General features: G+C 43.9%; 2 protein-coding genes across 2 annotated transcripts; both read right to left on the bottom strand.

Moving 5' to 3' along the window:
* Positions 1-3,307: 3,307 nt before the first annotated feature.
* Positions 3,308-10,653, bottom strand: LOC130388687 (transmembrane protein 168-like). Its single transcript, XM_056598153.1, has 4 exons — positions 9,156-10,653; positions 8,711-8,853; positions 8,062-8,336; positions 3,308-6,728 (listed from the first exon to the last, which is right to left on the bottom strand). Exons 1-4 carry the CDS (start codon positions 10,284-10,286, stop codon positions 6,163-6,165), a joined length of 2,115 nt encoding a protein of 704 aa, XP_056454128.1. The 5' UTR covers positions 10,287-10,653; the 3' UTR covers positions 3,308-6,162.
* A 668-nt stretch (positions 10,654-11,321) lies between these two features.
* Positions 11,322-20,280, bottom strand: bmt2 (base methyltransferase of 25S rRNA 2 homolog). Its single transcript, XM_056598162.1, has 5 exons — positions 20,030-20,280; positions 16,742-16,883; positions 16,004-16,132; positions 15,126-15,240; positions 11,322-14,102 (listed from the first exon to the last, which is right to left on the bottom strand). The coding sequence occupies exons 1-5, from the start codon at positions 20,187-20,189 to the stop codon at positions 13,449-13,451; spliced, it is 1,200 nt and encodes a 399-aa protein (XP_056454137.1). The 5' UTR covers positions 20,190-20,280; the 3' UTR covers positions 11,322-13,448.
* Between the last annotated feature and the right edge of the window lie 731 nt (positions 20,281-21,011).

Here is a 21,011-nt window from a genome sequence, read left to right on the forward strand (position 1 = left end):
TGCGTGGATCCGAACCTGAGCTGTTTAAAGTGTTAACCTCCGATCTTATCAATGCACCATCAACACACCGAATAAAGACATCACAATGGTCATACTTGACTTTATAATTACGTTTAAAATTAAAGATATTGTGTTTTCCTCAGAAATTGAGCCGCGGTCTCCAGTGGGTTAGGCAGAGTGCACTCCACTGCACCACTGAGGCGATGACCATACACAATAATCAATCATCAATAAAGAGGATATACATGACATTAAAATGTATGTGTTTTTTTCCCTTATGTTTTTTTTCATGACGACCAATAAAATACGACAGTGTTACCCCTTATATTTTATTTGACAAAGACAACAGTGTTACCCCTTATGTTATTTTTCATGATGACCAATAAAAAACAACAGTGTTACCCCTTATGTTTTTCTTTCATGACGACCAATAAAAAACGACAGTGTTACCCCTTATGTTATTTCATGACGACCGATAAAAAAAAACAGTGTTACCCCTTACGTTTTTTTTCATGACGACCAATAAAAAACGACAGTGTTACCCCTTATGGTTTTTTTCCTGACGACCAAAGAAAAACGACAGTGTCACCCCTCATGTCTCATTTGATAAAAACGACAGTGTTACCCCTTATGTTTTTTTCCCCTGATGACTGATGAAAAACAACAGTGTTACCCCTTATATTTGATTAGACAAGGACAATTATCTATTTTTTTTCAAACATGTATTTTTTCATGACGACCAATAAAATACGACAGTGTTACCCCTTATATTTTATTTGACAAAGACAACAGTGTTACCCCTTATATTTTATTTGACAAAGACAACAGTGTTACCCCTTATGTTTTTTTTCATGATGACCAATAAAAAAGAACAGTGTTACCCCTTATTTTTTTCTTTCATGACGACCAATAAAAAACAACAGTGTTACCCCTTAGGTTTTTCTTTCATGACGACCAATAAAAAACAACAGTGTTACCCCTTATGTTTTTTTCATGACGACCGATAAAAAACAACAGTGTTACCCCTTATGTTTTTTTTTATGACGACCAATAAAAAACAACATTGTTACCCCTTATGGTTTTTTTCATGACGACCAAAGAAAAACGACAGTGTCACCCCTCATGTTTCATTTGATAAAAACGACAGTGTTACCCTTTACGTTTTATTTGATTAAAACGACACTGTTACCGTTTATGTTTTTTTCCCATGATGACTGATGAAAAACAATAGTGTTACACCTTATACTTTATTTGACAAGGATTTTTTTTTTTTCCCAATGTTTTTTTTTTCATGACGACCAATAAAAAACGGAAGTTGTAGGCCTACCCCTGTCAACGTTTTTGCGTGGATCCGAACCTGAGCTGTTTAAAGTGTTAACCTCCGATCTTATCAATGCACCATCAACACACCGAATAAAGTCATCACAATGGTTATACTTGACTTTATAATTTGCATGAAATAGAAATAAGAGTCTTCCAAGAGAGGACATCAACCGGACTTGAAACCCGGTCTCCAGGGGGTTAGTTCACAGCTCTCTCCACTTCCCACTGAAATGTATAGTTTAATTATCTCTGAGGTTATATTTGACAATGCAATAGACATGATAGCATTACGTTTAAAATTAAAGAAATTGTGTTTTCCTCAGAAATTGGGTTAGGGTTACGACAGTGTTACCGTTTACGTTTCATTTGATAAAAACGACAGTGTAACCCCTTATATTTTATTTGACAAGGACACATTTTTTTTTTTCAAATATGTTTATTTTCATGACAACTAATAAAATACGACAGTGTTACCCCTTATATTTTATTCGACAAAGACAACAGTGTTAGACCTTATGTTTTTATTCATGACGACCAATAAAAAAACAACAGTGTTACCCATTATGTTTTTTTTCATGACGACCAATAAAAAACAACAGTGGTACCCCTTATGTTTTTTTTTGCATGACGAACATAAAAAACAACAGTGTTACCCCTTATGGTTTTTTTCATGACGACCAAAAAAAAACGACAGTGTCACCCCTCATATTTCATTTGATAAAAACGACAGTGTTACCCCCTATGTTTTAATTGATAAATATCGACAGTTTTACCCCTTATATATGTAATAGACATGTTACCCCTTATGTTTATTTCATGACGGCCGATAAAAAACAACACTGTTACCCCTTATGTTTTTATTCATGACGACCAATAAAAAAACAACAGTGTTACCCATTATGTTTTTTTTCATGACGACCAATAAAAAACAACAGTGTTACCCATTATGTTTTTTTCATGACGACCAAAAAAAAACGACAGTGTCACCCCTCATATTTCATTTGATAAAAACGACAGTGTTACCCCCTATGTTTTAATTGATAAATATCGACAGTGTTACCCCTTATATATCCAATATATATATATGCAATAGACATGTTACCCCTTATGTTTATTTCATGACGGCCGATAAAAAACGACAGAGTTACCCCTTATGTTTTTTTTTCATGACGACCAATAAAAAACGACAGTGTTACCCCTTGTGTTTTTTTTCCTGACGACCAATAAAAATAGAACAGTGTTACCCCTTATGGTTTTTTTCATGACGACCAAAGAAAAACGACAGTGTCACCCCTCATATTTCATTTGATAAAAACGACAGTGTTACCCCCTATGTTTTAATTGATAAATATCGACAGTGTTACCCCTTATATATCCAATATATATGTATGCAATAGACATGTTACCCCTTATGTTTATTTCATGACGGCCGATAAAAAACGACAGAGTTACCCCTTATGTTTTTTTTTCATGACGACCAATAAAAAACGACAGTGTTACCCCTTGTGTTTTTTTTCCTGACGACCAATAAAAATAGAACAGTGTTACCCCTTATGTTTTTTTTCATGACGAACATAAAAAATAACAGTGTTACCCCTTATGGTTTTTTTCATGACGACCAAAAAAAAACGACAGTGTCACCCCTCATATTTCATTTGATAAAAACGACAGTGTTACCCCCTATGTTTTAATTGATAAATATCGACAGTTTTACCCCTTATATATGTAATAGACATGTTACCCCTTATGTTTATTTCATGACGGCCGATAAAAAACAACACTGTTACCCCTTATGTTTTTATTCATGACGACCAATAAAAAAACAACAGTGTTACCCATTATGTTTTTTTTCATGACGACCAATAAAAAACAACAGTGTTACCCATTATGTTTTTTTCATGACGACCAAAAAAAAAAGACAGTGTCACCCCTCATATTTCATTTGATAAAAACGACAGTGTTACCCCCTATGTTTTAATTGATAAATATCGACAGTGTTACCCCTTATATATCCAATATATATATATGCAATAGACATGTTACCCCTTATGTTTATTTCATGACGGCCGATAAAAAACGACAGAGTTACCCCTTATGTTTTTTTTTCATGACGACCAATAAAAAACGACAGTGTTACCCCTTGTGTTTTTTTTCCTGACGACCAATAAAAATAGAACAGTGTTACCCCTTATGTTTTTTTTCATGACGAACATAAAAAATAACAGTGTTACCCCTTATGTTTTTTTTCATGACGACCAAAGAAAAACGACAGTGTCACCCCTCGTATTTCATTTGATAAAAACGACAGTGTTACCCCCTATGTTTTAATTGATAAATATCGACAGTGTTACCCCTTATGTTTTTTTTCATGACGACCAATAAAAAACGACAGTGTTACCCCTTATTTTTCATTTGATAAAAACAACAGTGTTACCCCTTTTTTTTTTTTTCATGACGACCAAAGAAAAACAAAAGTGTTCACCCGTTATGTTTTATTTGATAAATATCGACAGTGTTACCCCTTATGTTTATTTCATGCAGCCAATAAAAAATGACAGTGGTACCCCTGTCGACGTTTTCGCAGGGATCCGTACCTGAGCTGTTTAGAGTGTCCGAACTTTTCAATGCACCTTCAATACACAGAATAAAGACATCAGAATGGTTATACTTGACTTTATAATACGCATGAAATTGAAATAAGAGACTTCCAACAGTGGACATCAACCGGACTTGAACCCCGGTCTCCAGGGGGTTAGCTCACAGCTCTCTCAACTTCCCACTGAGATTAGTAAGCATTTTTTTTAAGTTTACACTGGCCAAAGAAAGAGCTGCACTGTATATATTGCCTAGCCATTTATTCATTACATATTTGGCCCCCTTTTTCTTTTAATAATGTGTAACTAAATACAGTTTCTAAATATCTGAAGTGTCAGTCTGTGGTCGTTCTACTGTGCTGTGTAATTCTGTCCAATTGAGAATTTACAATGTTCTAATGAGTAGACTTGGGACTGGGGATTAATTATTGAGGAATATTCCAAATTGCACTCAATATTTACTCTGATTGTCTCTTCATTGTTAGTGACTTTAAAACAGCAATCATCTGCACTTCGTGTAATGCAACTAACTATATAGAAATGGCAATCGTGTACACAAAACAAATCCCTGGTCCCATCTCCTTGATGATCAGACAAGCTTAAGCTTTTTTTTTTTTGGATTTGTTACAAGTGACTGTCCTAGATGGAAATACAAATATGAAATGCTGCTGTACCTTATTTTATAATGTTTTCAATAAAATAAACAAAAACTTGGATAAATTGCCTGTGGTGCCTGGACTGAAAAAATAAGTATTTACTGCTTTTATGCCACATGGTGGCAGTGTATCCCACTTTATTAGGGGCCGATTGGATAAATAATTGCACAGGTTTTGAAATCGGTTCTTTATTGCATAGCGGTCTCAATTTAGCAAATGTCATTTTGAATAGCATGCAAGCCAATTAAAAATAACACCCCTTTTTAAAAAAAAAAACGACACTCACGTGAATATAAGTCTTACAACAACTACGTCTAGTGCAATTATTAAAGGTTTTCCTGGAATTCCCTGAAGTTGGAATAGTTATAAAAGGTATCCCCAAAAGCATAAAATATATTTATGAAGTATTTAATTGGAGAAAATAGATCGGGTGTATTTTCATTAACCCATTGCACTTATTATATACTGGTAACAGGGATTCTTGGACTCTTTACAAAATACATTCACTGTAAAGTTTGTTCCAAATAGAAGAATCGGTTGTTGGATTCCCAAGAGGAATCTATACACATATTATACACGTATTAAATAAGCATAAGCTGTGCAGGTGTGCCTTTGGAGAAGCTATAAACTGTTACAGAACAGTGTGTTTGCAAGGAGTATGGCGTCACAAGGCCGTTGTATGCTTTAGTCAAAGCAAGTTTGTTACTAGTTCTTTGGTGATACTACAGTACAAAAGAAGGCACTGGTCTAAGTGAATGCCAGCGATAACCGATCATGTCGAATACAACATTGCAATTCAATTGAAGAGCCCATATTATAACCAACATGTGTATGCTCTTCTTTAGTCGGTGGCGACATCAAGATCCCAAACAATGACGTCTAACTGGCATGTGCGCAAACATAAAACCAAAACAATGAAATAAGTGAACACACTAAAACCCCAATCAGTAACTTTGTAAATTAACGACTTAACCAAACGGTCTGTACTCTATAAGTAATAAAAACACACTCATCCATTCTGTTGGGTTTTCTTTACAAACACTCTAATCTCCCTGACTCTTAGGGTGCACTCACACTAGGCCATCTGGCCGTGGCCGTGGCCGTTTACACACCTAACCGTGCTCAAATCTGCCAGTGTGAGTGTGGCCAGTCTGGCCAGGCCAATTTGGCCACTTGGGAGAGGTGTGCTGCTACGGTACGGGCCGCTACGGTACAGATGCTAATGAGCCGACACGCGCGCACGCACGGCTACGCAGCCTGAGCTGGATGACGTATAGTCCATGCGACGACCACGGACATAATAAAGGCGACGAGCCTTCTTTCCCATTAAACGGTAAACATCGCGTCAAGCGGTTCAACTGTTGGTGTGTTCTCTGTGTTGTTGTCCATTGTTGTTAAAACTCTGACTGGCGGCAGACTTTATTATGGTCCATGCAGCGGACGCTTGGTGATGACGTGTTAAGACGTGATGACGTATGTACAAGAGCCTACCTTGGCCCAGGCCACAGTTGCGACGGCCAACGGCCACGGCCAGATGGCCTAGTGTGAGTGCAGCCTTAAGATCCATGCCTTTAACCGAGTGCAGGGGGCTAGGACCTGACCAGCTTGAAGCCCTGGCCCGTGTCTAGGATAGCGGGCGGGAACCAGTTTAGCTTGAGCCTCCGCAGGTACCGTTGGAAGACGCCGCAGCCCCAAAACACGTCCAGGCCGCAGGCCCACAGCGCCAGCCGGACCACGGGGTAGGTGACTCTGGGGAAGTAGGTCTGCCAGTGTCTGTTGACGTCGCCCTCAGTGGGCAGGTGCAGCGAGTAGTCGCCCCAGTGGTGGGACACGCCGTAGACGGCCGACACGGGGCGGCCCGGCTCCGACCAGCGAATGTCGGCGCCGGGGTTGCAGTTGAACTCCACCCAGCGGTGGGTGAAGTCCCCGAGCTGACCCGCGTCCTGCACCTCTGGGTCGGAGGCGGGCGAGAGAGTGGCGCCCTGCACCGCCACATAGAGGCCGGAGTACTCGCGGCCCGCCTCGACACGGCCCACCTCCTTGGTCCAGGGAAGGGCGTTTTCCACGTCAAGAACCAGGATGAGACGGGAGCAGGCCCCGGCGTTCTTCTCCCGCCACCACTTGACGATCTGGTCCAGCTGCAGGGTGTCACCGCCTGGTGGATGTGACACAGGAGGAGACGACGACACGTTACGGTCTAATGAACCTCGACCTAAATACAACTACACAACAAGTGAGTGTAAGAGCTAAGGTACAAAACATGTATGGTCATTTGAAATGCTATTGATCAATTATGTGCATCGTTGATAAATAAATAGGAAAGGTTGTCAGGGTTACAAACTAATGTCAAATAATTGAATAGCTCAGCTCAGGCACGTATACAAATAAGTGCTCATACTACTCGTAGGTTAAGATACTGTAGCACTAAGTTATCAGAGCTGAATACTGTAAGATTCAATGTCGATCGACCAAAAATTAATTGTTTATTTTGATAAGCTATTAAGCCATTTATCAAACATTTGGTGGTTAATGTTGCAGTTGGATTTACATTAGTGGTGGGCATAGATTTTTTTTTTTTTAAATAGATTAATCTAGATACATTTTGGAATTAATCTAGATTAAAATGGCAAACAGCAAAAAATCCTTTTGTTTACCTTGACAGCTGTCAATTATATGGCAACGGTGAATTATCAAATATAATTCACAGCCGTAAGTTGTGAAGTGCCCATGCAAGTGAACGGAGCATAAACAAAAATAGTTGACAGCTGAACGTTGGGAAGGCCCATGCAAGTGAATGGAGCAGTCTACAGCAATGAGAAGATCCGTGTAATAATCCATAATAATGTAAGGTTTAGAAGTTAAATATTTGAAAGTTGTAGAATGAATTAATATAATTTATATTGGAGTTAATTTGCTAGAAATGTACTTACAATGTTTAGTCAGTTAATCATTTACATATTAATGTCACAATTATTACTTAGATATTTACATGTTTACATATTTAACACAGTCAGGATATTCTGTTGAATCTGCCGATTCCCTCACGTTTACCTCAGTCTAAATTCTAGCTTCTGATTGGTTAGTTCGGTCACGTGATGGGTCCGAACAAGGAAATGTTTGAAAATAGATTAACCGCGATATTTTTTTTTATCGCCCGATAAAAGTTTTGCGTTAACGCCGATAACGGCCCACCACTAATTTACATATTTGCTTCAGATAATTATAAAAGGAAATGTTCACCTTTTCTTAAAGCAAGCACATTTAATGAACCACTTTGGACCTGTAAGTTTGAGGTCATTTGCTATAGTCTAAAATTATTAAGTGCAATATAACCATTCGAGTAATCAATCCAAAAAAATCGTTACTAGTTGCAGCACTACAATCATTTCGCCCAAAAAATAATAATCTTTCGGCAATTAATGTCAGACTTTATAGAGTCACCAGCACCACAGGGCACCTCCAATGCGTCTGAGCTTCAGCCTGCTCACCTGCCAGAGCCCACTCCCCGGTGCGGTGCGTGTGTCCGCTGTAGTACACCACGTAGGTGTCGTGGCGCGGGCCGTCGGCCGTCCGCTGCTCCAGGAAGCTGCGCAGCTTGGCCTGCATGGCCTCCAGGCTCTGCCCGCTGGTGGAGTAGTCGCAGCCGAAGTTCTCGATCATGTGGTGGGCGAAGAAGAGCTGCACCTTGTTCAGCATGTCCGTGGAGCGCTGGTTGAGCTGCTGCACCTGGTCCGGGGGCAGCAGCATGGGCTGGCCGTCGAGGCTGGATGGGAGGGGGAGGGCGGGGGAGACGGTGAGCTGAGGGAGGAGGCTGAGGCAATCCCTTTACTCAACTCATGGCTGCTCACTTGGTTTTGAGCCCTTGCGTTCTCGCATGATGCACATCAAAATGGTATATAATATTCATAGTGCGAGTCTCCAAAAAATGTGATTAAGATGAGATATTTTAAGCAAATTAATTTCCAGATGTTTGCCTACAGGAGTTGAAGTTTTTTAGAGGAATGAGATAATGTCCAATATTATTTTCTACCAATCCTAAAATACCTTTTTACTGCTTTTTCCTATACTGTTAATAGATGAAGTAATTGGCTGGCTTACTAAAAGGTGTAGGACAGCTTATGTGTGGGCAACGACTACCTGCAGTAATTAGTGGGGATGACCACAGCGTAGCCCACGAGGGTTCCCCCCAGACTGTTGCCCAACTCGTGGAATAGCCCGTGGAAGAGGGACTCCAAGAGCAGCACCAGCAGGGACACACTGATGGAGAGGCTGCAGACCGACTGGGGAGAAAGAGGGGGAGGCACTTTCAAGTCAGGGCAACTTCAGGCTGAAACCAAATGTGCAAAAAGGGCCCCTATTTTACCACCAAATGCGAGATATCAGATGTATTGACTAAGGACCTTATGGACTGTATCAACATGTTGATTCGAGCCACCCATCCCACATCCGGCTGGACACTCCAATTTGTGATGTCCCCAACATTTTGAAATGTAGACGCTTTAAATGACTCAGTGACTAACCTCACAACTGGTTGTAAAATGGGGGCAAAATGCATGATATTGTATGCAATAATTCAGCCTACCATCCATGCCAGAGCTGCCAAAATGAGGGTGGACAGCAGCGTCAATAGAACGAGGCGTTGTGAGATGAGGCAGAAGTGTCGCACGCCTTTGGATGCCATGACCTTGTCTAGACTGTTGAACCCTGACCCCTGGGCCAAGCACACTCTCTGACAGGCGCTGATTTTGGTGTTGAAGCCCCATAAGGTGATTAAGAACACCAGGTGGATGATGCCCCAGAAGAGCATGCAGACCACGAAGGCTGGAATCATCAGGTACAACTGGCCCCCGTCCGACAGCTTAGACGCGGCCAGAACGAGGAACGTCACCTCAACCACCAGCAGTAGGGGAAGGAGGGACAGCCGTCGCCAGCCTCCAGCCGCCAGGAACGGCTGCCAGCGCTCGGTCACAGACGAGCCGCTGAAGTAGTAGTCGAGTAGAGGGTCGCACATGAGTTGGCTCAAGAAACACGCCAAGGCAAACTTGTTGGTGGACACGTCCAGGCCCTTGATGAACAGGAATTCACCGAAGAAGGCGAAGCCGACTAGGTTGGGAATTGTGAGGACAGCTTTCACCCGAAGAACGACCATCAGTACCGCCAACGCACCGACAAACACCGCCACACTCGGAGAGCTGCTGACCACGAATGACACGATGCCAAAGCCGACCAGTTCCATCCGCTCCGCCGTGGTGAGGAAAGCCGGACGGTACTTTGCGCATCCGCATATCCGCTCCACCAGAGCCCAGAGAGTTCTGAGAACCATACTAGTCAAGAGCAAGTAGTTGGTGGTCTGCTCCTTCACGCCGTGGTCGAGGGCAGGACTACCGACGAAGCACAGGAGACCCAACAGAGACCCCTGCCACAGGTGGATCAGACTTTGGCTGACTTTCTCCATGTGGAAGTAACAGTGAAGTACAATCGCTAATCCAAGGACAACGAGGGCCAAAACGAAGATGATGAGCATGTTGGCCTCTTGGCTGAGTTCCCATCGTGCATATATCCCGAGGCAGATCGCCACCAGCAGACTGATGCGGGACAGATAGTCCAGGGCCCGCATGGAGGAGCGGATGGTCGCCTCTCCACGGAGCTCCTGCAGCCGGGCCATGGCTGCGCGCATGCAGTGGGTGACGCCGTAGCGCATAAAGCGGCACATGCCCTCTCCGTGTAGCACACGACCTCGAAGAAAACGCCGGCTCACCGTGTCATTTTAAAGTAATTGTCTTGATTCTCCGTCTGTTAGGTGAGCCATGGCCAGCCTTTATGGAGTTAGATCTGACAGGTCATCGGTTAGCATGAGTAGCTAACCTAACTTTTAATGTTGGGTATTTGACGGAGGACGGAGCCATCTGGTGTGACGCGAGTGGCCGTTTCATATTCGTGCATGATGGGTAATGCCCCAAAGCAGTTTCATCAATTTTAGCAAAGTGTCATTCGTAAAGTAATGTCGCTTCCTGAAGTAAGTTAAGTGCGCCGAAAGTTTTGGTCAGATGACATCCGTCAGAGTTACTACGGCAAGAGCGTAGAGTCAAGTTTAGTTCGGCTCAAAACGTAATAACGCACACATTGGGTTTCATTGGACACAAACCCTGCTCTACATTTATAACGACAAACTTTCTCAGATGCGCTCACGAGACGGCCGTGTATGATGTTGTCAGAAGTGAACCTTGACGTCTATTGAAAGTGTCTTCCCACGGAGACAGCTCTCCCCTGGACTTTCCATTGCAACACCAAGTATTTGTTGATATTTGGTCGGTGGTCACACTTGTAGATTATGAGTGGTGAAAAAAGAGGCATAAGGCACTTTTAACTGCTTATTATTACAAAATGCTGCAATAAAAACACTTCTATCAGCACAGAGGTATGGACATGTTGAACACATGGAGGGTTGTGGAAAATAATTTCATTTTTTTTCCCTATACTGTTAATAGATGAAGTCATTGGCTGGCTTTCTAAAAGGTGTAGGACAGCTTATGTGTGGGCACCGACTACATGATGACCGGTTTTTAAAAAAAAAAAACGGTCATCATGACTGTCAAAAACGAAAAAGAAAGCAGATTGCATATGCTCGCTGCGTTGTGTTTAGGTAGAACCTGTTTTCCGCTATGGCTCGGGCAATATGACATTCACACATGCGGATTTATTAATTCTTTACTGCAGTCATACCAGATGCTTGACACGCAAACGGGTTCTCCGGTGGTGCATAGCAGCAGCAGTCGAACCTATGCTACCAAGTTGAATGAATGAGTTGGGGGTGGGGGTCAAGGGTCAAGCTCCGCTCAAGTTTGACTGTGTTGGGTTGGGTATTAGTTGCAGAAGTGTCGAATGAGGAACTGATTATGATCCAAATAATTTACCATCATGTATTATTTATTTTTTTATCTGATAGCCTGGTCTCAAATTGGAATCGGGACCACTCAATCTACAATGTGAATTTAACCCTGGATAGTGGTTCTTATGTAGATGGAGGAGACAACTAATGAGACACGGACACATGACATGTACAATACTTTATAAAAATGGAACCATAAGCACACCTTGTTCTGCAATGTCAAAATACTTTGTAAAGCATTGTTGTAATGCAAGCGGACCAATGTCAACACTGGAAGACAAATGCAACCACTTATCACAAAATAAGATCACTTTTTTTCTCGTCAGTACAGTGAAAATACAGGTGATATCAGCAGAGAAATTCGTATTTGCTGGCGAAAGACCAGAGGGAATGCAGTAGTAGTTATTAAATGAGGAAAACCTATCCTGTAAACCAACAATATATTTTAACAATCAACTTTGGACAATGTAGAATTTCACAAAGGGTGTTCATATATTCATAAATACTTTTCAAGGGGGTGTGAATAGTCTCCCAACACAAACATGGAGAAGGCACCTCAGAAGATTGGATATTCTATAATGAACACGGTCATGATTAGGACACGGAGATGAATCGGCCTCAAAGTACCCTTGTAGATATTAAAAGTAAAGCGCCATCAGCAAGCTGTGACAGCATGTATTCAAAATTCAACAATCACTCTTATTTAACACACACAACTTCAGCCACTCGTTGCCTGTTAAAGGGAACACAGTACAGGCCTTCACACGACATTTCAAGCTAGTGTTTTTTTTCTATCAAAGATTAGATTTTGTTGGCTATTGCTAACATAAATTTGCCTCTAAGGCTTGTTTATGACTAAGAAATATTACGAAACAAGCTAATTGGCACATATCCCACCACTACTATGAAGTACTTTGAATTTACAAAGTTCTGATCAAAAGGTTATAACCTAAGGCATGAGCAAGAATTTCCACATTAGGTTATGAAATAGTCTCAAAGAATATACCGTTTACATCTATAGATACTGATTTGAAGTAATGTGCTTCTCTTTTACTTGACTACACAAAAGTTATTAAATTCTACTAGGAAACTATTTTATATTGTTACTATTTCTAAGAACAGCAAGAAAGTGGAAGGTTAGTAGAGATTCTCGTACCTTCGCCACAGAGTAAAATACATTTGCAGTTTCACAATAGTACATCTAGAACACAATCCTAGCGCGTGGTTCTGAAACTTTAAAAAATGCTACAAACACAGCTTTATTGTAAAACATACAAATTCAGACATAAAATGAATGCCACATTAAATAAAACGGTGTTCCATTTTATACTGCACAACACGCAATGCGTCGGGTCTTTGAGATTCTCATACTTTTAGCAAAGCACACACTTTTTTTCGATGCACACAAGACATTTTTTGAATTTCAAGAAAATCTAGGTGCAGGAATGACACTGTGATAAAGATTCTATCATCAGTCACTCATCTATAGCCTCCATTACAATCTCACACTGAAAGCTTTTTTTGTTGGACTCTTGCACTAGTGAAGTCTGCCCTATAAGCTTGTTAAACGTTTTGTTTTTTTTCTAAAACAAGCGCATGTGCAATAGGACTTGAAATGGCAACAACAATGGGAGTGGGGCAGCTCAATATCTCGACGCTCTTAAAAAACCTAGCTATTTATTAAAATATATCAATCTCATCATATGTAATGTATAGTATGTGTGTGTGTGCGTGTTTGCATATGTGTGTGTGTTTGTGTTCATGTCTTGATATGACAAAATAATTTGTAAACTTCTTTCTTTCGTTCTGTGCAAACTGCATTGTTTCAGGGGGGAGGGTGACATGGGAGAAGATAAAATGCAGCAGTTTTCATTTGGCAGCGCAGCAGTAGAAGACACGCTTCAGAGACAAGGGGGGAGGGGGGGGGGAGACGACACCTTGTGGTGGTGGTGGTGGTGGTGGTGGTCGTGGTCACTTCAACCCAGCCTAGCTCTGCAGCAGGATGGGGTCTTCCAGCTCGTGGAAGCCCGGCACCGAGCCGCTCTGGCTGTCCCCCGAGGAGTCAGAGTCGCAGGGCGCGTCGGGCAGCTCGGCGAAGCCCCACGCCAGCTGGTCGTCCTCCAGCTCCGAGCGGGGCAGCGGCGGCGGCGGAGGCTCCGCCTCCCCGCCGCCGCCGTCGTCCTCGTCGGCGGCGTTGAAGTCCTGCGGGATGTAGAGCATCTCCGGGTAGTTCTGCGACACCAGGTCGCTGCTGGTGGCCAGCGACACCTTGCGGAACGCCAGCAGGTGCATGTGGGCGAACTTGACGTACTTGCAGCGCCGGAAGCCCAGCGACTCCACCGCCACGCGCCAGCTGCGCATCATGAGGGCGTGGCGGTTCTGGTGGGAGGAGTCGGGCGTGATGATCAGCAGCAGGCCGTGCAGCGCCAGCAGCTCGTGGGCCTTCTTGCAGCAGATCCAGCGCTGGTAGGGCGAGGGGAAGTAGGAGAGGAGCAGGGAGAAGACCACCACGTGGAACAGCTGCGCCGGCAGGGCGTCGATGGGGCTGTGGAGCAGGCGGAGGAAGGCCTCCACTGCGTCGCCCGCCAGCTCGAGGGGCTGCTGGAGCTGCAGGTTGAGGAAGTCGCACTTGTACACACTCTGGGGCGCGGCCGGGAGAACCGGGCGGGTCAGGGGAGGACAAGTGCAAATGAATACCGTTAGGCTTCTGCTGTAGTGACGTCAGATACATGCTGTTAAAGGGGAACTGTCACGACCTGATATTTTCTTATATCAGAGAGTACTTCCCTTTTTTCTTTGCGGACACAGTGTTAAACGTGTGTTTTACCAAGAAGCAGTACTCTGATATTTTGGTAAAGAGCCAAGCGTGACGGTTCCCCTTTAAATAGAAGGTAGGCCTCTAAAGGCCTGATTCCACCGGACGCGTTACGGCAGCGTTACGGCTGCGGCACGTCTTGGCCACGTCACCGCAGCAGATAGGTTCCACTCTAATCAATGAGACCATTTCCACCGGGCGCGGCTGCGGAACGTCTCAGCAGCGTCCCGGGAGCAGCTCGCCGTGCCGCAGCGCTATCATTCCGTAGCATTTCTATTTTTGCCGCAAGTCGTTGCTGAACCCCGTCAATTTCAACAGAGCAGATCGATCAGGGCAGGAAGTGAAAAAGTAAAAGCCAGAGAGCATCCGGTCAATTTTCAAAATAAAACACAATACTCGGCTCATGTAGCCTATCACAACGTCATTTATGTACCCAATCATCCTTTTTATAAGGGTAATGGCCGGAAGGTCAAAGCGTGGCATTTAATTGCAGTCGTTTTGGGAGTTGAAGTTGAGCACATTAGGTTTAGGATTATCGCGTGATCTCATGATCTCGTGATCTCGCGTGAATACGGCTGGCTCGCAACGCACGTTGCGCTGCCGTAACGCGCCCGGTGGAAATGCAAGCAGGGCAGAGTCGCAGCCGTTCCGTGCCGCAGCCGTAACGTTGCCGTAACGCGTCCGGTGGAATCCCCGGGTCAAGGATGCCTACAGGTGAGACCTCGGGAGACATTCGGGGGTGAACCCACAGGACCGCAGACCCGGCGCTAGAACACCCCAGCCACTTCACTACCCGGCCTAACGATAACATGCGTGAATTCTCCGACCAGCATGGCGGTGATTCGTACCTCGACTGCAGGCACGATGTCTATACCGACCGTCAGGAACTCGTCAAACTCCAGGAAGGGGTTGAAGCAGCTTCCCACGTCCAGCAGGCGCATCTTCCCCCTGTGAGGCACAGAACTGAAGGGAACACATTCACACTGGATTAAACACCGAACTGCAGATAACACATTCACACTGGATTAAACACCGAACTGCAGATAACACATTCACACACATTCACACTGGATTAAACACCGAACTGCAGATAACACATTCACACTGGATTAAACACAGAACTGCAGATAACACATTCACACTGGATTAAACACCAAACATTCAAACTGGATTAAACACTGAATTGAAGGGAACACATTCACACTGGATTAAACACCGAACTGCAGATAACACATTCCCACTGGATTAAACACAGAATTGAAGAGAACACCATCACACTGGATTAAACACAGAATTGAAGAGAACACCATCACACTGGATTAAACACCGGTGATACACAGAATTGAAGAGAAAACATTCACACTGGATTAAAAACAGAACTGAAGAAAACGCATTCCCACTGGATTAAACACGGAACTGCAGATAACACATTCACACTGGATTAAAAACAGAACTGAAGAAAACACATTCATTTCACACTGGATTAAACACCGAACTGCAGAAAACACATTCACACTGGATTAAACACCGTCGAGACACCGATCAGCAGAGAAGACATTCACACTTGATTCAACACCGGTAACCTTCAAATTAGATTAAACACAGATGAGTAGAGCATGATACTTTATAATAAACATTGTGTTAGGGTAGACAAGTTGAAGACTAACGTTGCTGACGTTACTACGGCCAGGGCTAACGATTAGCAGGCTGGGCTGGATCAACTCACCTGGGTAAAGGGGCGCTAGGCTGAGCACTGAGAGAACCTGCGGCCTGCACCGCAGCCAGTCGGGCGTTCTTTTCATCCTTCTCAAGCATTCTCTTCATCCCACCGTCCAGGAAATACTCCTGGCAAACCCTGAGAACCAACCAGAACAGAGCCTCACTCCTTCTCTCCACTGTGACGATGGAGAAGAACCCGAACCCCCTGGTGGCAGGTGAGTGTGTTCACAATGAGGACAAGGAGGGCTGTCCCAATCTGTAACCATTTACTCATTTAGTGATCAAAAGCGACTTACAGGGAATGCAGATACAGGCGATTGAGAAGCATGTAAGGGATAAGAATATACATTGCAAGAAAAGGGAGTCAATCGAACCGAGGACCTTGCAGCTGGAAGTTGAGCAGCCGGTAGCCCACCCTTAAGGGCTGATTATGGTCCAACGTTCACACAAACCAAGGACCACGCAGACGCTTTGACGCAGTCGTGAACTGGTTTTGGTTCTGCGTGGGGTTTTAGTCAGCGGACCAATCACAGCCCTTGCTGCTGCATCGCGTCGACAGAAGGTTAAAAAATTTTGGAAGGCGCACGTCAGGCCCTTGCGGTGGACGCAAGGAGGGTCACGCAAGGACGTAACGTGTCTATAACCCCCTTGCGTTGCATCAACCTGGAACCAAAATCAGCCCTTTACACTATCCTGCCTCTTAGCGTTGGTCCAAGGGGTTCCCCTTACGGGGCGCGAGTCGTACCTGCGACACCACTCGATGCGTCCTTCGCCCTCGCACTTGTTGGCCCAGTGGTGGTCCGCCAGGTTCTTCATGGCCAGTGCGTACTCGCTGAGGGTGCGCTCATCCTCGCAGTGCTCCCGCCAAATCTTCTCAAAGTCCCCCACTGCCGACATAAAGAGAGACGGTGACGGAAGACATTAGTTTGCCAGGAAAACCTCAAGTGCTACCGGTGCTACCGAGTGCATAATAACAACGGCTAATGCTGTAATAACTGGTGAACAAGACAATCAAGTGATGGGATCGGCGGCGGCGCGTTGACAACAAACTAAAGTTGCGTACTGAAGGTCCGAACAGCTGAGCTTGGCGTCGGCCGCGATCCTCTTTGGGTTTCAGAAATATGGAAGTAGTCCTTTTGAGTATGAAGAGAAAAGGAGAGCAGAGGCTGGGAAGTCAGCGGCGTGCTGTTGCTTAACCATTCCCCCACCCCCACCCCTAGAGCTCCCTCCTCCCTCCTTCTTCAGCTGAGGGCAACAGAAGTGCAACTGTTTCCCCGTGGGGCAAAAACAAATCCACAAATGATTCACTCTGCGTATGCGAATAACGAAAAACAAAAACAAGGTGTACCGAATCCCGTCGGGCAGTGGCTCCTAACGTGTTGAGCAACGGACGGACAACATCTCATGACCGTAGAATTTACGAGCCGATTTGCAGAAATGAAAAGACAACGAGAAGCGCAATGGCGGCAGTGTCCTTATAGCCTGACCACTAGGTCTGTATCTGGTCATGGCCCTACTGGATCACGCTTTACCCATTAGCCTATCATGAGGTCTCCTGCCGAGGCTTGGGCTGCACGATATTAAGGCTGATTGTGGAGGAAACTGCATGGACTTGTTGTTGTAGCGCGACCATTTCAGTGAAAAAGTAGGATATGTAGGCTAGGGTTAGGGGTAGGGACAAATCAAGGCCGGTGAAAATAGTGGCCCACAAAGCAGTCCTCAGAGTAGGAGGAACTGCCTGGTACAGTCACCTAGCTCTCTGCTCAACACTGCTGGCTTCTTGGATGTTTGAAGGATAACAAACGTGAATTGTATTTTGAGTCGCAATAAGGGTCAAGTCCAAAACATACAGGCCTTTTTATCTTCTCTGCATTCCTCGACCTGACGCTGAGCGTACTTTTTATCTAAAAATGAGAGTGCGGTGAAGCGTCTCTTGCCCGGTTTCACCCCTTGGCAGTGCCTTTACTTACAACCAAATTATTCTCTGAGTATGCAGCCCTGTACGAGGCCGTAAACAACCAAAATGAGATTAGTGGAGGGACAAAGATTCTTTGCAACTGGCCAGACCAAAGCCGTTTAGCTCAGCCTCTTCTAATATCTGCTCTGAATGCTGAGGGGCTTTTTGTTTCCCAACTGTCCAATTCAATTCACCTTTATTGCCATTAACACCATAGGCCATCACATGATATTTAAACGAAAGGAGGGCTGTAGCTTTGACAAGAATGAAATAAACAGATTGAATTAGGTTGTATACAAGTTGTTTGTGATAGACTGCTGTGCAAATGGCACTGTAAACATTGCAGCAGTGCAAAAAAGCTGTGGTGGTTGTTTTTTCTTGATTGTTACATCATATGAGTGTATGTGGTGGAATCTTGTTTCCCTCTAAAGGATTAATAAAGTATTGTGTGTTGTTGGTAAGCACAATGGTAGACATTCTGTCTTCATAGTGACATGAATAACACCCTTCAGTTACCAAAGCACAAAGTAAACCCTCAAATGAATAAGGTCAGCGAAAAATGGCCATCTTAAGATCAGCGAAGGATGTTTGGTATTTTTCCTCATTCCTTAGCTTTTTCCCCGTCGTGAAGGAGATAATAGTGTTTCAAACCTGCTACACTGATCGGCCAAGTCGGAAGGAACGAGCATTCCCTGTAGAAATTATGTCTGTGTGCAATTAACAGAAGCTTAATGCGTCCGTGTGGATGAGCACTGAATCTGTTTAGGAATGTAAGCTGTCAGCTGACAGCACACTGAAACACCACCGCAGAAATATCAGTTGGTAACAACGTCATGGTTAAAAAAAATACATACAAAGTACACACATGTATTCTAAGCTTTTCAAAAAAGCAATCACAGGGACAAAGACAGACCTCTACTTTTTTTTTAATGTACATTACCTACTTGTATCCTATCCTACAACATTGAACTACAATGCCCAGATTCCCATGATGTATTTAAACAGTTGTCACTAACATAGGGACAAAACAAAACACATCATAGGGTCCAGTCCAGCTCAACTGTATACGCAAATTTTAATCCAAGTTTTAGATCATTCAATTAAATGGATTAAATGTTTGAAGCAAGCGCTCTGAGTATAACATGGGCTGTTTTCCTGAAAGCTCACAAATTATTCTGCCCAGTTTGTTGTTTCTGGTCGTGTTGTTTTGCCACTTGTTTACACCGAGGGACCGATCTGCTTATCTAGAGCCGTTTCCTGCTTGCATCATAGGTGTTTGTCTGAATACCCCCCTCCTCCCTCCATCTCTGACCTGCTCCAGGCACCCTGAGTACTTTGACCGAGAACGGAGTTGGATGGTCCCTACGGTGCCTTTATAATAACAGAGGGATCGGTAATGGAAGACCAGGCACACAGTGAAGAGAGGGTGAGCTTGAACAAGTCACTGGCTTCATCCTGACTTTTTGTTAACAACGTTTACCAACATCAACATCTCATGCCATGGCGCACTGTGTTTTCAGGTGATGTGAGATCAGAACAGAACATTTTTAACAACTTCATTATAAACAAAAGTGTTGTGATACTGTGTTACTATTAAGAGCAAGCTCCCAACAGCTCTTCAACTATCAATGGCGAACATGCTAGGGCAACATATCAATGTTTTGGTTCCTCATTTTGGGCCTGTGAGGGGGGAATGGATACGTCGTTTCGCTACTAGGCCCTCTATCTTGTAATCATTTTTCTTGTACTGTTACAGCAGCGGCATAACATTTTAGGATCACGTTCAGGCTGAGTTTATCCTAGGCCCTGTCTGATCGCAACCCACGCTGTTCTCCTGTCTGCTTTGCCTCTGAAAAGGTTAAGCTGTGCTGCTGTGGCGAGCCACTGCTAGTGTACATCAAAACTGCACTTATGCTACAACATGCTACACCATTAGCACCAACCTAAACATAATCTTCGATAACTCAGCGATCTAAAAAATAGTCCCTTCCATTGTGTCTGGTTGGTTAATCAACACCAGCTCGCCGAGTCCCGCATGTGCCAGAGCCAGTCGGCTATATATGTGGACTCGTTTACCTTCCTTGTATTTCCTCCGCAGTTTTCTGTGGACGTTCTTCACCACCCCGGACAGCTTCTCCTGCTCCCTCTTGCACGGCGTGTCTTGTGGGATCGGCATGGACAGCGGCTCCAGGTGGTTTTCTATATCTCCTGTCTCGACATTGCTCGTAAGGTCCATAGCACTGCACAAGCGTTGCTGCCTCTCCTTCCCCTGTCCCGGCTGAAATCCAGTCAGACACCGGCGGCAAACCGGCGCACCGGCCAACAACGCGCAAGGTGATTGCTTGGTTTTCAGAACACGCTGCCAAATTGACAGCCCTACAACCAATCAGCGAGCGGAGAGAGGACACCGCCCCTGTCAGATGAACAGCTGTTTGTGCGGCCTCCATCAAATCTCAGCACCAACCGTTGAATGTATTTTTTACCCCGTTGGTCCCATATTATATTGAATGTAAAAGTTAAGAGTTTTAATTCCCTGAGAAGCAACCTTGCCGCCCTCACACTTTCCACCGTCACATTTTTATATTAATTCATTTGAAGTTTAAAACACAAAGCAAAAAGCATTTTCTGAATTTAAATAGGGACGTTGTTCAAGCTCAAACATATTCATCAAACTTCAACATATTCTTTATTTATTGGCTTCGAGCGATGTTCGTCCGCTTTGCAACATCGAGGTACGTGCGGCCCTCTATTGGTTTAGCATGACTAATTTAAGTGATACACACTTGTTGTAACACTTTTTAGGACTTCTGCTCTTTATTTAACCTTTAAGCTGCCGTATTTGAAGTCTTTAGGCTATATCTGAAGATATTCTATTTCCACAAATCCTTTTCAACTTTTCGACAGCATTTGACGCCATGTCAACACATGGCAGGCTGTTTATAGACTGGCAAAGTGGCTCAAAATAATATAGAGTTTGAGTCATCATGGTGGGATGTTAATGAAGTTGGGCCTTTTATAACTAAGTGTCATTAAAAACGGTGTAATCAAAGTAATTATA

This window comes from Gadus chalcogrammus, chromosome 9 (genome assembly GCF_026213295.1).
Source record: "Gadus chalcogrammus isolate NIFS_2021 chromosome 9, NIFS_Gcha_1.0, whole genome shotgun sequence".
Taxonomy (NCBI): Eukaryota; Metazoa; Chordata; class Actinopteri; order Gadiformes; family Gadidae; genus Gadus; species Gadus chalcogrammus.